We start from the raw sequence: 15,018 nt of genomic DNA on the forward strand, positions 1-15,018 counted from the left end.
CGACTGGTGGTACAGGCCACTAACCTACAAGGGGTTCAATCAACTAGCTTTTTTAAAGACCACATGTAACGTATAATTTCTTCAAGGTTGCTCCTTAAAGGTGCTCTTTGTGCTGTGATATACCGTTTCATTTTATAATAAACAAGAAATACCCAAAATAACCACTGCTATTACGAAATACGCTATCTTTATCCAATGTATGTGTGTGTGTGGTTAATGAACACATGTAATTGTATTAGAGTACGGGATCGATCACATATGGATTTTTTTTTTTTAAATCGGAAAGTGACATCGAAGGACAGTCTTTCACAAATATCATCTACATATAACCATTCCACTTTGCAGATTATAGATAAGATGTTGAATTTTATCCCTAGTTAAAAACTGAATGATAGAACTATGAACATTTAGCGAACTTTCACATTATCGCATGGAACAATGTCATATTTACATGACTGTGTATATATGTTTTGGAAGCAAATTGATGATCTCCCTACATCTTCTTCCCCCTCTTAGATATCGATGATTGTGCAGCTCTACCTTGCTTGAATAACGGTATCTGTTTTGATGGAATCAACGACTTTACCTGCACCTGTTCACAGGGATGGACAGGCATTCGTTGTGAGATATGTGAGTATCTGGAATAAAAGTGTAAAAATACAAGCCATTCCGGTTGAGTTAAAGAGTAGTGGCATCGTTTTAAGTGTGCAACATAGATATATTTCTTATGAGGGTATAAGCATATTTTGCTTTAAAAATGAATATGTAACGTAAAAAGATGATCTGCATTCCGATGTTCCTATACTTCGTTAGTGGTTCATTTTATCAAATGTGGTGACGACCCTTTTTATAGAAAAGAAAATCTATGGCAACGATTGAGATCAATTGACCAATGTAATAAATGCTTGCATAATAATCACTTAAGTTCCATTACATTTCACTGCGTTGGTGGGTTAGATAGTCAGATAGTCAGGTAAAAATTTATAATTGCACGACGTTGCACAAATAAATATAAGAATAATATTTAATTTAATAATTAAGCCAAAAAAAAATGCGCCATTTATCTAGTTTACTATTGTAAAGGCACAGAGTGAGAGTGAATAAATTATTACCGGTACACATAAGTGAAAGAGAGAGATTAAAAAAATAATACACATATATTTAAATTATCTAGCTATTGAGGATAACATGTTTTCCTATTTCCTTTCCAGCCATTGGGTGCAGAGTGGACTACACACTAGGCGTTGGTGAGAAGGTCATTATCAACTCGCCCAACTACCCATCCAATTATGGAAACGGTGAAGACTGTCTGTGGTTTATCACTGGTATCGACGGTCGTGACGTCAACATCGACTTTAAGGACTTCATCACAGAAAACAGATATGACAATTTCCAGGTATGAATCTTTTTACGCACGTCATATCTTTCTTCTTCTTTATTTTTGCATAGATCGCGCATAGTACCAACGGATTGATATTGAATGATTAATTCTTGAAAGGAAAAGGCCCATACCGCATTACAAATTGTAAAAGGCATTTCAAACTCAATCTCTACAACATAGTGTTAACAAGGCTCTATGTAAATACTCGCCATGGATTCGAAAAGATATCATGTTGATTGCTGTTTGCAAGCAATGGAATACGTGACATCTTTGAAGCCATATTACGGAGGAATGACGTGGATATATAATATATCAGATAATAAGTCTACGTGTTGGCATAAGATTAAGCACTACATGATAAAGAACAGAGGCGTCGTGCTTTAAATCTAACAGTTTTTATTAGGTTAAAAAATTTCGACGTACAGTACGTTATTATCAAGATATATATTATATGTATTTATGTATATAAATTACTGGGTATTCTTCTCGCCACTGCCAATACCATAAACTAAATCACTGTTACAACTCAATAAGAGTAAACTCTGATATGATGACCTGGGATAAAGTATTTTAATCTACCAGAGATATCTATGAATGCCTCTCTTGTCAGTGCAATTACCACAATATCTGTCACAATCCCAAACAGATTGGAGTCGGGTCTGACCCCAATATTGGCAGCCAGCGGATGGGTTTCGCTGGTCCTATCATGCCAGGTGACACCACACTGACGGCCAACACTATCTGGGTCCGGTTCCAGACCGACAACGAAAAGACAGAGAGGGGTTTCTCGGTAGAATTCCGTGACAGTGCTTACAGAGGTGACTATATTTACATTCATTTCTATTGGAGAACTGACTTCTTTTCTTAGCCAAGGGTTTCCATTCATCATGTTCATACCACCCGTTATCAATAACCGTTGTTGATTTTTGTCGATTAATAGTCCGGATGTAATTTCGATTGTAAAAGATTAAAGGAATTTGATACACGTCCAAGAAATTAAGAATTCATCAAAAAACAAGGCCTATAATTGGCCAAGAGCTTCATAGAGAGTGTTTCGGCATAGACAGAGTGCTGAGAACGCTGTCTCCACTCTAAACCAATTTACTTCCTATTTGTTGTGAAGCTAATAGTATGGATTGTTTCGTGTCGTTGTTGTTGGTTTGTATGGCATTTTCCATCGTCGTTGGATAATTTTCGCCATAAGACAGAGAAGGGTTTCTCGGTAGAATTTTGTGACAGTACATATAGGGGTGACTGAATGTGGAAATATCACTGTTATAGTTATTTAGTTATCTTTGTGTATGGTGAGGAAACAAATTATGATTATTGATGGTTTCATTTACTATCAATGTAGCCATTAATCTGACTCGTCTTCCACTTTTATTTCACTCGTCATACTTGGATTGTTTCATTTACGAATCCCACATATCCGATTCCATATCCCTAACACCATATCGTATAAGAATTTAATTTGTATATATCTTTTATCACAATATGTCTTTAACACGATCGATTACAAAGACGTTCAAAATTAATTTCAATAACGTCGCGATACTTGAAATATAACAGTGAGATTTTACCCAATAGTAAACCCTCCCTTCAGTTCCTTCGTACGTTTAAGCTTACTTTTACATTTTCTATTTCTATGTTGCATTTAGTTCTGACGCCTTGCGACGCAAAGCCATGTATCAATGAAGGTACCTGCACTAATGTCGGAACCATTCAGTTCCAGTGTCAATGCACCGCCTTGTGGACAGGACCAAATTGCCAGACACCCTCAGGTAATAAATGTTTCAACCCCCCCCCCCCCCCCCCCCCCCCCCCCCCCATCACAGGCCTCCTTTATTACCTGACGGAACCTATCAATTTGGTCTCCTTAGACTTTAGAAGTTTGGAGCAGTATGTTACATTGGTATAGGGTCTGGACTCTAATGGAAGATTTACTAGCCTGTGTTAGGCCCTTGATTTGTCCTCATTGTCCCATGTGTATTAAATGAGCACTTTGTAATATTAGGGTGATAACTAAAAGGCCTACTTTAATACGTCTATTGGCATTTGTCCCCAATTGACTGTAGTGTCATAAAATCCGTTAGGAAAACGATAAATGAAATTTCGATTACCAATCATAAATATCTTGATAATCAGACAGGCGATCGGCTTGTAAAAATAATGTGATTACTAACTGACCTAAGATTTATAATTATGATTGCAGCATGAGCTAAATCCAGGATTTGTTTCAGAATCTGAGGCAATGTTACAGAGTCACTTTAAGAATGTTAGAACACTGCGTTTCATGGGTGGAGTCTTTTGACTCTCATACAAAATATCGAGGGCTTGATTCGTCCATGTATCTTTCTTGATCCAGGTGTATTCAATGATTTACATGATTATGAAGGGATAATGATTTAAACTTATGGGGCCATCATGGGTGAGACCTTATTATTATTATACTATGTGCCCATTTGAAAGTTGGTTGCATTATGTATGAATACACTTCTTCCCGCGATCAAATTTCATACCTTGTAAACAAAGCAGTTGTTATGCAATTGGAGGCCAATTTGCTATGTTTTTGTAATACGGATCGTTGAGTAATAATCTGAATCTGATTGAATATGAATTATTCAACTCTTGATCATAAGTCAATGATTTTATTAAACTCAATTTTGTCTTTGTTGATCATCTCCAGTGATGAATAAGTGTGGACTGAATCCCTGTACAAACGGAGCTGAATGCATGAATATTGGAGTGGATTACACATGCCTCTGTCCAGGCGGTTTCACTGGAAAGAACTGCACAGATGGTAAGTACAACATCTTCGTAATGTTTATTTCTCCTTCACTATTTGAATATTTGTACGCTCATCGTACTGCTTAGGTAGGCCTTCTCTTCTCTATTTCGACACAACACTGTTTTCTTGTATTTCAAAAAAATTTACAAAGATGTCTGCATGACGGCAAAAATGTTCTTCTTTTTTCACGAAATTCACCTTGTTTAAGCGTTTCACCAATCCTGACCAACTCCGTCACAAAATCAGAATATATTCAAACGGTATAATAACATATTTCTTAAGATATTTTGGGGGTATGCCATAGTGACGTCACAAAAGAAATCCAAGGTTTGTGGACATGGTCTTTTTATACTCCTTGCATCGAGAATAGTGAGAGCATAGGACGCATAACAAGGAGGATCTAGGCATCGATAAACAGAGAAATGGAATCATAAATGCTCTTACAAGTGCAAATGCACACCAGTGTAAGGATTACGGGGCATGGTTGATCTGAAACATCATGGTAACTATATCTCTTTTCCTTCAGTTACTTATTAAAATGGGTTTTTAAAGGGGGAAACAAGGCAAGGAGAGGAGAGGGGTAGGCAAGCTCCAGCCTATCCTGGATACGCCACTAGAAAATGCTCTTAGGCCACCGCCTATTGATTCTTATAATTGTTCTGATTTTATTTTGCAGACATCGATGAATGCGCTGGGAACCCATGTCAAAATGGCGGTGAATGTTACAATCTCATCAATGCCTATGTGTGCGTCTGTCAGTCATGCTACTCTGGACGCAACTGTGACGTCGGTACGTATAGGTTTCATTAATCAATTTAATTGTGTGAGTTCTAACCTCCGATTGTGATCAAAATAATGTGACATTGAATGGGTGTATAGACACATAGCAAATGTATAAATGACCCCAAATATCCACAAATCTTTCATACATAGCGAAACCCTATTTTGTGCATATCATTGCCAAACTGATGGAAGTGCTTCTCGAGCACCTTTCATATCATATAATGTTCTATTAATGCATACATGAGTAATTATTACATAACTTTTCATTCACATGTACTCAGTATTCGTCTCGATTAAAGTCGTACAAAATGACCTTTATCTGCCCACATGCAGATAGTACCTCCGATCCGTCGCGTTACGGTGCATCCTTAAACATCCAGTTCTACAATAGTCAATAAAAGAAACTGTCCATAGCGATGAGTGTTATTGCGAGGTATATCTAAAATCGAAATATATGAAAGCACTGCACTCAAAACAAGAGCCAACTTGATTTTTAGGATAAAGTGAGAATGCATGAACATATTCAGAGTCTATATTTCATGAAGTGTTTCGTACACAACGCAGCACAACGCCTGCCTAAAACTAATGGCAGAATCCCCTCTTCTCCTCTTTTTTATCCCCACTTTACAGCTCCATCTTCTGCGGCATGCATTGTGAACCTATGCGAGAATGAAGGAGGCTGTTCCTTCGCCGGTGGTGCCTACCAGTGCTCGTGCGAAGATGGGTATGCCGGAGACTACTGCCAAAACGGTAATTAGAATTGGGTATTCACATCTGTTTAATTGTGACATATCATTAAGAATGCTCGATGTATGATGTAGAAATCTGTAATCAGTTTGATCTGTGTTTACAAGTAAGAATACTGTTCTTCCATGGAATTCTCCGTGATGTAGGAGAGGGGTTGAAAGTAGTCTGCAGATATAGAATTCAGATTGACACTTAAACACAATTCCATAAAGTCTTCAGCAGTCTCTGGCTTCAATAGTCTCTGGCTGTGGAGCAGCTTCGGCACAGAGCCCATGCAATAGGCATAGTCTCTTTAAGTACAGACACTCTGTTACACAAAATGACTGACAAGTGTTTGTGTTTGCAAACCAGGTGGTAAGCACCTAGTGATAGAAAGTAGAGACTTGTCCCTTATATCGCCAAAAATACATGTTGCCTCTCCTTGCAAATAGAATTTCATATATTTCCTTATGTTTGTTTTTCTCTCTGACTGCAGATACTGACAAGTGCCGCTTCAACCCTTGCGACTTTGGTGCATGTTCCACTGTTGAAGACAGCTACCTGTGCACGTGCATGGAAGGTTACATGGGAACTCAGTGTGACATCGAAGGTAACGTACAGGATTCCATCTCATGAGATGAAACCAATATGTATTACGTTAATGCTTGAAAAGTTACTTTTCAGTTTGTTTATTTAATTTGCACAGCCTCGATAATGTAACCAGGATCATGTAGCCACTCAATCGTATTGAATTGAATTGGCCTATTGCACAGATGTGTGATTCTCGAGGATAAATACAAACGCCGTTCTTTCGTTATGAATCGTGATAACATAAGTTACACGTTTGATTACATCATTTGGAGAGAACATTCAGGCCTAAATTTTTTTGTTCACTTCCGGAATAATTGGCTGGCAGTGGGCATGGTAATCAATGGACATAATACGGGTTAATAATTTGGGGTTTTCTATCACTAGTAAGATACCTCTGTATGATTCTAACCATTTTGTTAAACACGTCCCATCTACTTCATAAACCTTGTAACATGAGGACGATTTGCAAACCAAATTATATGAATGCTTGCATGAATGAATGAATAAGTGGATGAGATGAGGAGTTCATATTTGATGTACTAGTATTATATTTATTATTACTTAACAGATACTACCGAATGCGTAAATGCGAACCCCTGTCAAAATGGAGCGGCCTGTCTGGTTCAAGGTGGCAACTATTCGTGTGACTGTCCAGCCGGATACGAGGGAGAGTACTGCTCAGAAAGTAAGCCTAATAATCCTAACCATTGTCTACTAATATTCATGTCTTACTTTTCCAATAAAGCTGGACATTGTTTTGACATCATACTTCACAGAATCTGGTTTGAATTTGGCATTCCAAATATCACGTACATTTATCACCATTGACAAAGGTATCACTTTTAAAAATAAAATGTATACATTCTTTTAAACATCCATGAAAAAATTCAATAAATGGAGTAAAATTGGACTACATTAATCTCAACAACAACGTACAAATAGAAATAGCTTATTATCAATACAATTTAATTGGAAGAAATTGAATGCTGTATATATTAATTCATACAGACTAAATGTTGTAAATAATATTGTAGATAAGAGTTGAGATAAGACACTAATCGATGCAAAATCTGGTTCTTTTACCAGCTGTTCCGTTATAACACTTAAATGATATGCATAGTTTCAGAAATGGAACAAAGTTTGAAAATATAAACTGATGACTCATGAAGTACTTACCAAATTGACCTTTCCTTTGCAGATATTGATGACTGTCTGAATGAGGATTGTAGCGGGTATGGCGTGTGCCAAGATGGAATCGACGGCTTTGTGTGTGTGTGCCGAAGCGGGTACATGGGTGACCTGTGCCAAATAGGTATGGTATTGATGAAATACAATTCTTTTATCCGACATGAAAAAAGAGATGTGATATTTAATAGCTTTTTTTTTTTTTCATGTCTCTTAGATGACATATCACTATTGATAGAAATACTCTATATATAATGCGATCAATTTGCCGTTATTTTTGTGAAGATGGCATTGAAATTTTGATTTTAAAGGGTACATGGGCATTTGTCGACATCATTAACCCACTACTTGTAATGGCCAAAATTAAATTGATTGAATCTTTGCGCAGCGCAAAACGTACGACCATTCGGTACAAGGGTCTGAAAATCAAACTATTACTAAAATTATTGCAATCACTAAAGTCGATTCGACAACTAATGGTCATTATTTTCCCACTAAAAGACATCTTCAAGCCCTTTCGTTGTGAAGGAAGTTCTAAATCAGTATTATCTTTCAAATGCCGTTGGAATTTATCCTTTTCATTTTTTGTCCTGCAAATAGGACATAGTACCTTTAAAGGAGCATCTATTTCACCGCATAGTGACTTATCAGTGGAATGCTCATTTAAAATTCTTCATTTTCATGTAGATATTGACGAATGTGCATCGAAACCCTGCTTGAATGGAGGGGTCTGCGTGGACGGGGAGAACGGATACACCTGTGTCTGTACGGGTAATTTCATCGAGCCCGTCTGCAGCCCAGAGCAGTGTAAGTAATACCCCTGTCACACCAATGAGACCGACACCAGATCGACAACATTAGCCCCCAAATTGCCATCAATCCGTCGGTCTAGATTCGGTTTAGCGGTTCGTGAGAGCTTAGTCGATAAGGAATCATAGTCACCTACACAACCACGTGTTGTTCGACACAACTCTTTTGTCAATTCATCCGCGATAACTTCCTACACTTACCTAATTCCCAACCCCCACCCTTACCCCAATCCTAACCTAAAACCCACTTGCAACCCTAAGCCTAGCCCTAACCCTATATGCTTTGGACGAAATGAAACCCGGGCGTTGGTTGACAAAGCAAACGTCAGAGTACCACGACCGAAAACTCATTTAACAGAAGTTTGCTTAACAGCAGCATGAAATCAAAGTAATATCAGTACAGCTTTCTGGTATCATTGTGTAAATTATTTCACATCGGGTTGCAGCTAAAGTCATCGGTAGGAGAGACCCCGATGGTTACCATGGTTACAGTGGTGGAGTTTCCCTTTTCCTTCTAAGACACAGATGTCGATAAATACTTGATAATAATATTTAAGTAGTAATAACAGCACCAACAACAATACTTATAATGATATTAGTGATGATGATGATAACAATGATGGTATTGATAATGAAAATAATAACAACAACAGTTATCATTGTAATCTCCATAATTATAATGTAAACATCTAGTCATGCTGGGGTGTTTGTATTAATCATATCATCCATATATGAATCAGATTCTCGTGATACTTTTTTTACCAATTATTATATTTTCTACAACTGTATTCGTTTACTTTATCTCAACAGTGAATACCGTTCCTGCGGAGCAAAGTACTTTCAAAGGCACTCGCATCAGTCTGGACCCATATTTCATCCTTCTTATCGTGGCTCTAGCATTGTTTGCCATTTTCTTCCTCCTTCTCTTCCTTATCGCCAACTGCTGCCGGACTAAAGCGTGAGTAGCAATACATATATTTACATTTCGTCTATCAATGTCCTCTCATATATTGACATTTCATTCAGAATTTACTGAGTGGCATCTACTCCCTCCCTCCCCCGTGCCTTTATCATAATATCACTGCATTTACATATTTCCACAAGCCTCAAATCGCTAACTTTACCTGTGCAAATAGTTGTTTACATTGTTAAGATACTGTCTTTCAATATACTTAATTGATCTCATTCATAGCAGTCTTATTTAAAGCCAAACAAAAATTGAGATGACTTTATTATTTTAATTGATATTAGTGGGACTATCAAACTCGAACAATCTTCGAGGTAATCTGCAAGGGTGAATTTTATCAATGACATGTTAGATTTTTATTGTCGGTGATGGAAATTTGTGATATTTACATGATTTTATATGTTAACGTATGTATAATTCTTAATCCTCTCCATGTTTTGTATTCCCCCTCCCCCCCCCCCCCCCCCCCCATCTGCAGTGATCTGTATGATACAGAAAAGGCCCGCATGGGAGAATACCCTTCGCAGTCTCGTGCCGAGTTGGCCATCTTGGCCAATGCTGAACCGCCAGGGATTCGAGAGAATGACTACGGTCCTATTCCTCCATCCGCCGGGTAAGCACGCTGATCATTACGGATGCTAATACCTCCTAATGTTAAATCAGCATTAAAATGGGCTGAGGATTGATAATATTTACAAAGCGGTAGAATGTAAGCTGATATTAAATTCGTGATGTGCAATGTATCTTTAAACATGTTATAGGCTTAAAGAGAGCTTACAAGTAATCTTTATGACAAACAAAGATAAATCATTGATTTTCTACTTTAATTTCATCGGATTAATATTTCCTTTACTGTTCTTAACCACCATACTAGCCTGCTCTCATATCGCTCAGATGTTACTCATACATATAGGCCTACGTTATCATGCCCCAAATGCACCTTAATATTAATATAGTTAATCGTGGCCAGCAATTATTGAACACATATGACGTCCAGTACACATTAGTTGAAATGAAATAAAACCTAACTGAAGGTCATGGAAGTAAAATGCAAAATAAAAGATTTGTATCAGATTATGACGCCACATGTAACTGCGAAGCATGTAAACTTTCATGATTATATATTTGTTCTTTTCTGTTCTTTTTAGTGGTGGCGTGTCTGCTGTGAACAGCTATGAGAACCCATGGCCGCAATCGAACGATGAACTGCAGAAGACCCAGTTGTAAGCACGAACCGAACTGACCAGCAACGATGTTCTATACTACATTGACAACAAACGTATTCCTGAAAGAATATAGCCGTAGGAATTTATGTTTTCATTGTAATCAAATATTTGCTCATTTACTTACGATCCTGTGTTGGGTTAAACGCTATTTTTTGTTTTCTTACCTCGAATGGGGTGAATAAAAGTAAAGTTCAGGTTTCAAGGATACTGGGGGGGGATTAAGTAGTTATGTAATCTAAGAAATACATTGAAATTAAAAGGATTAGTCAGCTTTCATAAGAATATCACATTTTAAGAGGAATATTATCAAACCGGTTTAAATTTTCACGCATTAGTTCCCTTAAGCGAGTGATTCTTTATTGATTATTCTCTTTGAATAAAGAAGAGAAAATAAATATTGTAGAACTCTTACATTTATTGAATGAGACATTATATGGTCATAGTATTGATCAGTGTCCAGTTTAATGAACTCACTTTCATGATTATGAAAGATAAATCCTTAACCGATGTCCATGATGACACCTTGTTAATCATAGCTATCCGAATAAGTATAAAACATGCATTTTAATCAAGACTAGAGATCTCATGAAGTCGTGTACACCTTTGTTGTCAATGTATTATCGTAGGATTCAAGCAAGCTGTGCTACTTGAATTCCTGAACATGAATATCAGGAGTTGCACTTTATGATATCATTTTACCTAAAATGCAAGCTTATAACAACAAATCATTTACATAATGTTTTGTTGTTAAAAAATTCACTTTATTTTGCTTTCGTTTTTTTTTAAATATATAAGATCACTGGGTTAAAGGTTTCTGTCAAGTTCTAAAATAACTGTAATGAATAATAAACAATTGCATTTTTTAATTTTCTTTCGCACTGGATTCTTTATTGCGTTTTTTTTTAATTATTATTGATAAGTCACTGGCATTGTTTAATAGTTTCTTTAGTTTTTCCTTACTTCTTGAAAATCCTTAGACCTAAAAAGCAGTTGAAGTTATATAATTGCAAATGTACTACATTAGTCACACCACCAATCTGACTCAACACCGTCTCACGACCGGCCAATTCTTGGTCCTTCGAGGTAATGTAACTTTCTCCGGTCTGCTGTAGGTGTGACTAACGTATTATTGATGTTGTATTATTTTCTCTAGTATCATTTTAACGATAGAACCTCTAAGCTATATCACTGTCTTTATTATTTCTTTATTATTATCAAGTATCATACAGTATAGTAACTAGGAAATAACACAATGGTTGTCATCGTAGCTAAGATTAGAAAACATTGAGCTATAGTTTAACTTTCTATAAGATTTTTATTTTCCGTTTTCATTAGAATGTAGTATAGGTTAAGAGGTTTAGTAAGAATAACTGAATTTCGCTTGAAAAAAATTAGATGAAAAGATTAACTCCAACTTTAAGACAAGATAGGATTTATATTACTTTATATAGAAAACCAAGACCTTAAATCATTAATAACAGATTGATGAATCACTAACAAACCACACAACTGATTAAAAATAATCAATCAATCAATCAATCAATTAACCAATCAAGTTACCAAACAGTTAAATGTCCCAAAGACATGTAACCAAGCAACCAATTTATTTTCAATCGGATAACCAATCACTGAACCAATGAACCAACCATCCAACCGATTAAAAAACATGTCGCCCGACGAATCTACCAATCAACGAAATATCAATCACCCATCCAATCAAGAAAACGACAATCGATCAATCAATCAACTGATCATCCAATCACTTACTGAACTCACCAATCAATCCCTCAACCAATCAACCGGTCCATCAATCAGCCAATCAACCGCTTAATATAATCATCATTCAAACCCTGAAGCAAACAATCTCCCAAGCCATCGCACTATGAATGATATATTTGTTTTTTAAGTTTTGGGATACCAGACTCCATTCTCCTTGATCAGGCTGGTGGCATATAGATAAATCAATTGGAAAATCAGTTTAGACATTTGAAATAGGTTACAAGAATGAATAAGGGAATTGTGCTATTAGCAAAATAACCAGCAATACCCAACTTGTTTGCATCATGTATTACAATATGCTTTACGTCTGTTTTTGGAAGGGGTAAAAGTTAAAGACACTCTAATGTTTACGTCAATTTAGAGGGCACTAAATCAATCCTAAAAAAAAACTACAAGCCTGTTCACATACAAATGAAAAGTAATTCAAACTTATATTGTGTTTATATTACTGGTTCATATTTCATTTCTTCGACATGTTATTCTAATAATAGATACTCAAGGGCTCTTTTGGCATACTTTTCAATTGTTTCCGTTGTAAACTAAGTTTCTATCATTGAAATAAATATCACTGTTTTATGATTAAACAATAAAATCCGTGGGGGAAAAGGGAAACATTGTGTTTGACTTTTCGTATCAGCGGTGTCTCCGAATAGTGTATGAAAGGTATAATCAGTGAAGGAGATTCTGCAAGAATAAAGGGCAAGGACGGATGCTTCATATTTTGCGTGGTGTAAATGGATCCTTCATTATGTAAATTTTCGCACACAGTCTGATATATTTTGTTCTAATATTTTTTGTTTTCATAGGTTTTTATTCATTTCTCTCATAAAGAAAAATTGTACATTATTTATAACATTGTATACAAATAACAAAATAATTTTAACATAGGTCTTAATAAATTTTCCAATGAACTTTTACATCTACATACAAAAGTTACACATTTACAGATGAAAAATATTCACATAAACAAAATTATATTTTCACCAAAATAAAAAAAAATTAAAAAAAAACAATTTTCTCGACCAGTTTGATTATAAATCTCAAATTATTTCTTTTCCACAATATTCTGTTAACCTATATTCCTCTTCAATTTCCTTTAGAGACAAAAAAAAATTATATGTATAAAAAGAGAAAGAGCTAGAAAATATGGCGTATGTTAACTAGACCGGGGAGTAATGTTCTAATTCTATTTCTAGAATAAATGGCATTAATCTATTTTTAGTTGTGATGATCCCATTAAATGAGGGGCATATTTACATCACGATAGGTAAGAAATAAATATAGAAAAAGATATAAATATATCCTTGAATTTTAACGCAACATGAGCATGATCGATATCATTGTGAACTGATTTCCATGATCGATATCATTGTGAACTGATTTCCATGATCCTATCTGCAAATGCCTAATATAGTGAACCGAAGCGTTAACGTCTTATTGAAGAAAAAGAAAAATTGGGAAAAGGTTGTAGAACTTCCCTACGAAACACTAAAGTGCTTTCTCATCAACCTCTACAGCCCCGAAATGCTGTGCATGCGAAAAGGGGGGCATTTTTATTCCAAATAGAGGCCTGTATTATTTTAAATTTTACATCTTACGTTGGGCTCAAGCTATTGTTCGAAATCGGGTTTATTAAAGGAAGTTAGTCTGATGTCTATTAAAATTATCCTTTAGTAAATACTGATCTTAGACCATGGTCAGGTTTAAATGAATAAGAATAATATGGACCATATCATTTAACTCAATTCAGCTTAAATTAGAATAGTGCAATATTGAGTATTGCCATTTCCTTGAGGTGCAAATGATCACTTCTTTAGTCTGTAATTAAATTATAAACATTGTATCGCTTTGTAAAATGAAGCTTATGTTGACCCGTCCATTGACCATCTTAACTTATTTTTTTTTATTGACACATGAATAGTCGTCACACTAAAGAGTATGAATAGGCCATTTCATAATGTTACCACATTTATATACTATACTATACTACCGCATAGCCTATAGATGCATCAAATTTAGTTACATTACGAAAACGGCCTATTACTGGCAAGCTCTTCATTATATCTTGTCAAACATATAAATATCAAATGTCCAATGCACATGTTTAAATATTCCCAACAATACCTATTACAAAATGAAAGGTTCAGGTATTATTGTCCACATGCAATAATACAACAAAAGTTTGGTGATAAATACACTGAAAACATTGAAAAAAAATTGATGTCTTGTGCCAAAGAGCCAGAAGGACGTTAAATTAGTGGCGTCTAAAAGTAGGCTAAAGTAAACACCATCTGGCTCTCGGATATTGAGTCACACGATAAGTGCATTTATAGACAGATATGATTGTAAGCTGAAATAGATAATAGAAAGCGAAGGGAGAGGGGGAGAGAGAGAGAGAGAAAGAGGGAGAGAGAGGGAGGGAGAGAGACGGTGCAAACAAGAGAAAGGAACTCACGTGGGCCTACTATTTACAAATGAGAATAGGCCATTTTCGTAATGCATTCAATTTGTTTACGTAAAACTGTAATGTTTTGTAACTATTTCATTCACCTGTTAGGAATAATTGTATTTCAATAGTCAGAATGCGAATTGCATACCTTACGTGTTGTTAGGTAGGGCAAGCCATAGTGTTTGTCCCACCTAACAACAACTAATGTATGCAATTTGCATTCTGACTGGAGAAATACATTCATTTGTGACGGGTAAATGAAAGTTTTAAATGAGGCACTTAACAAAGATGAATGCATTAAATTTGATTACATTACGTAAACGACCCACTCCAT

At 35.8% G+C, this 15,018-nt stretch overlaps 1 protein-coding gene across 1 annotated transcript in view; it reads left to right on the forward strand.

Annotated features, from left to right (window-relative positions):
• The window catches only part of LOC589927, a 52,642-nt gene extending 39,795 nt beyond the window's left edge, over nucleotides 1-12,847 (forward strand). The window contains exons 49-62 of the mRNA XM_030984256.1: nucleotides 517-630; nucleotides 1,212-1,396; nucleotides 2,028-2,199; nucleotides 3,040-3,162; nucleotides 4,068-4,181; nucleotides 4,846-4,959; nucleotides 5,583-5,702; nucleotides 6,175-6,288; nucleotides 6,838-6,954; nucleotides 7,468-7,581; nucleotides 8,142-8,261; nucleotides 9,074-9,221; nucleotides 9,709-9,843; nucleotides 10,379-12,847. Of these exons, the coding sequence (XP_030840116.1) occupies nucleotides 517-630; nucleotides 1,212-1,396; nucleotides 2,028-2,199; nucleotides 3,040-3,162; nucleotides 4,068-4,181; nucleotides 4,846-4,959; nucleotides 5,583-5,702; nucleotides 6,175-6,288; nucleotides 6,838-6,954; nucleotides 7,468-7,581; nucleotides 8,142-8,261; nucleotides 9,074-9,221; nucleotides 9,709-9,843; nucleotides 10,379-10,457 (1,769 nt within the window). The 3' untranslated portion in view covers nucleotides 10,458-12,847. The remainder of the gene's footprint in view (nucleotides 1-516; nucleotides 631-1,211; nucleotides 1,397-2,027; nucleotides 2,200-3,039; nucleotides 3,163-4,067; nucleotides 4,182-4,845; nucleotides 4,960-5,582; nucleotides 5,703-6,174; nucleotides 6,289-6,837; nucleotides 6,955-7,467; nucleotides 7,582-8,141; nucleotides 8,262-9,073; nucleotides 9,222-9,708; nucleotides 9,844-10,378) is intronic.
• Nucleotides 12,848-15,018: the final 2,171 nt, after the last annotated feature.

The sequence above is a fragment of the Strongylocentrotus purpuratus genome, unplaced genomic scaffold (assembly GCF_000002235.5).
Source record: "Strongylocentrotus purpuratus isolate Spur 01 unplaced genomic scaffold, Spur_5.0 spur5_scaffold_14, whole genome shotgun sequence".
Lineage (NCBI taxonomy): Eukaryota > Metazoa > Echinodermata > Echinoidea > Camarodonta > Strongylocentrotidae > Strongylocentrotus > Strongylocentrotus purpuratus.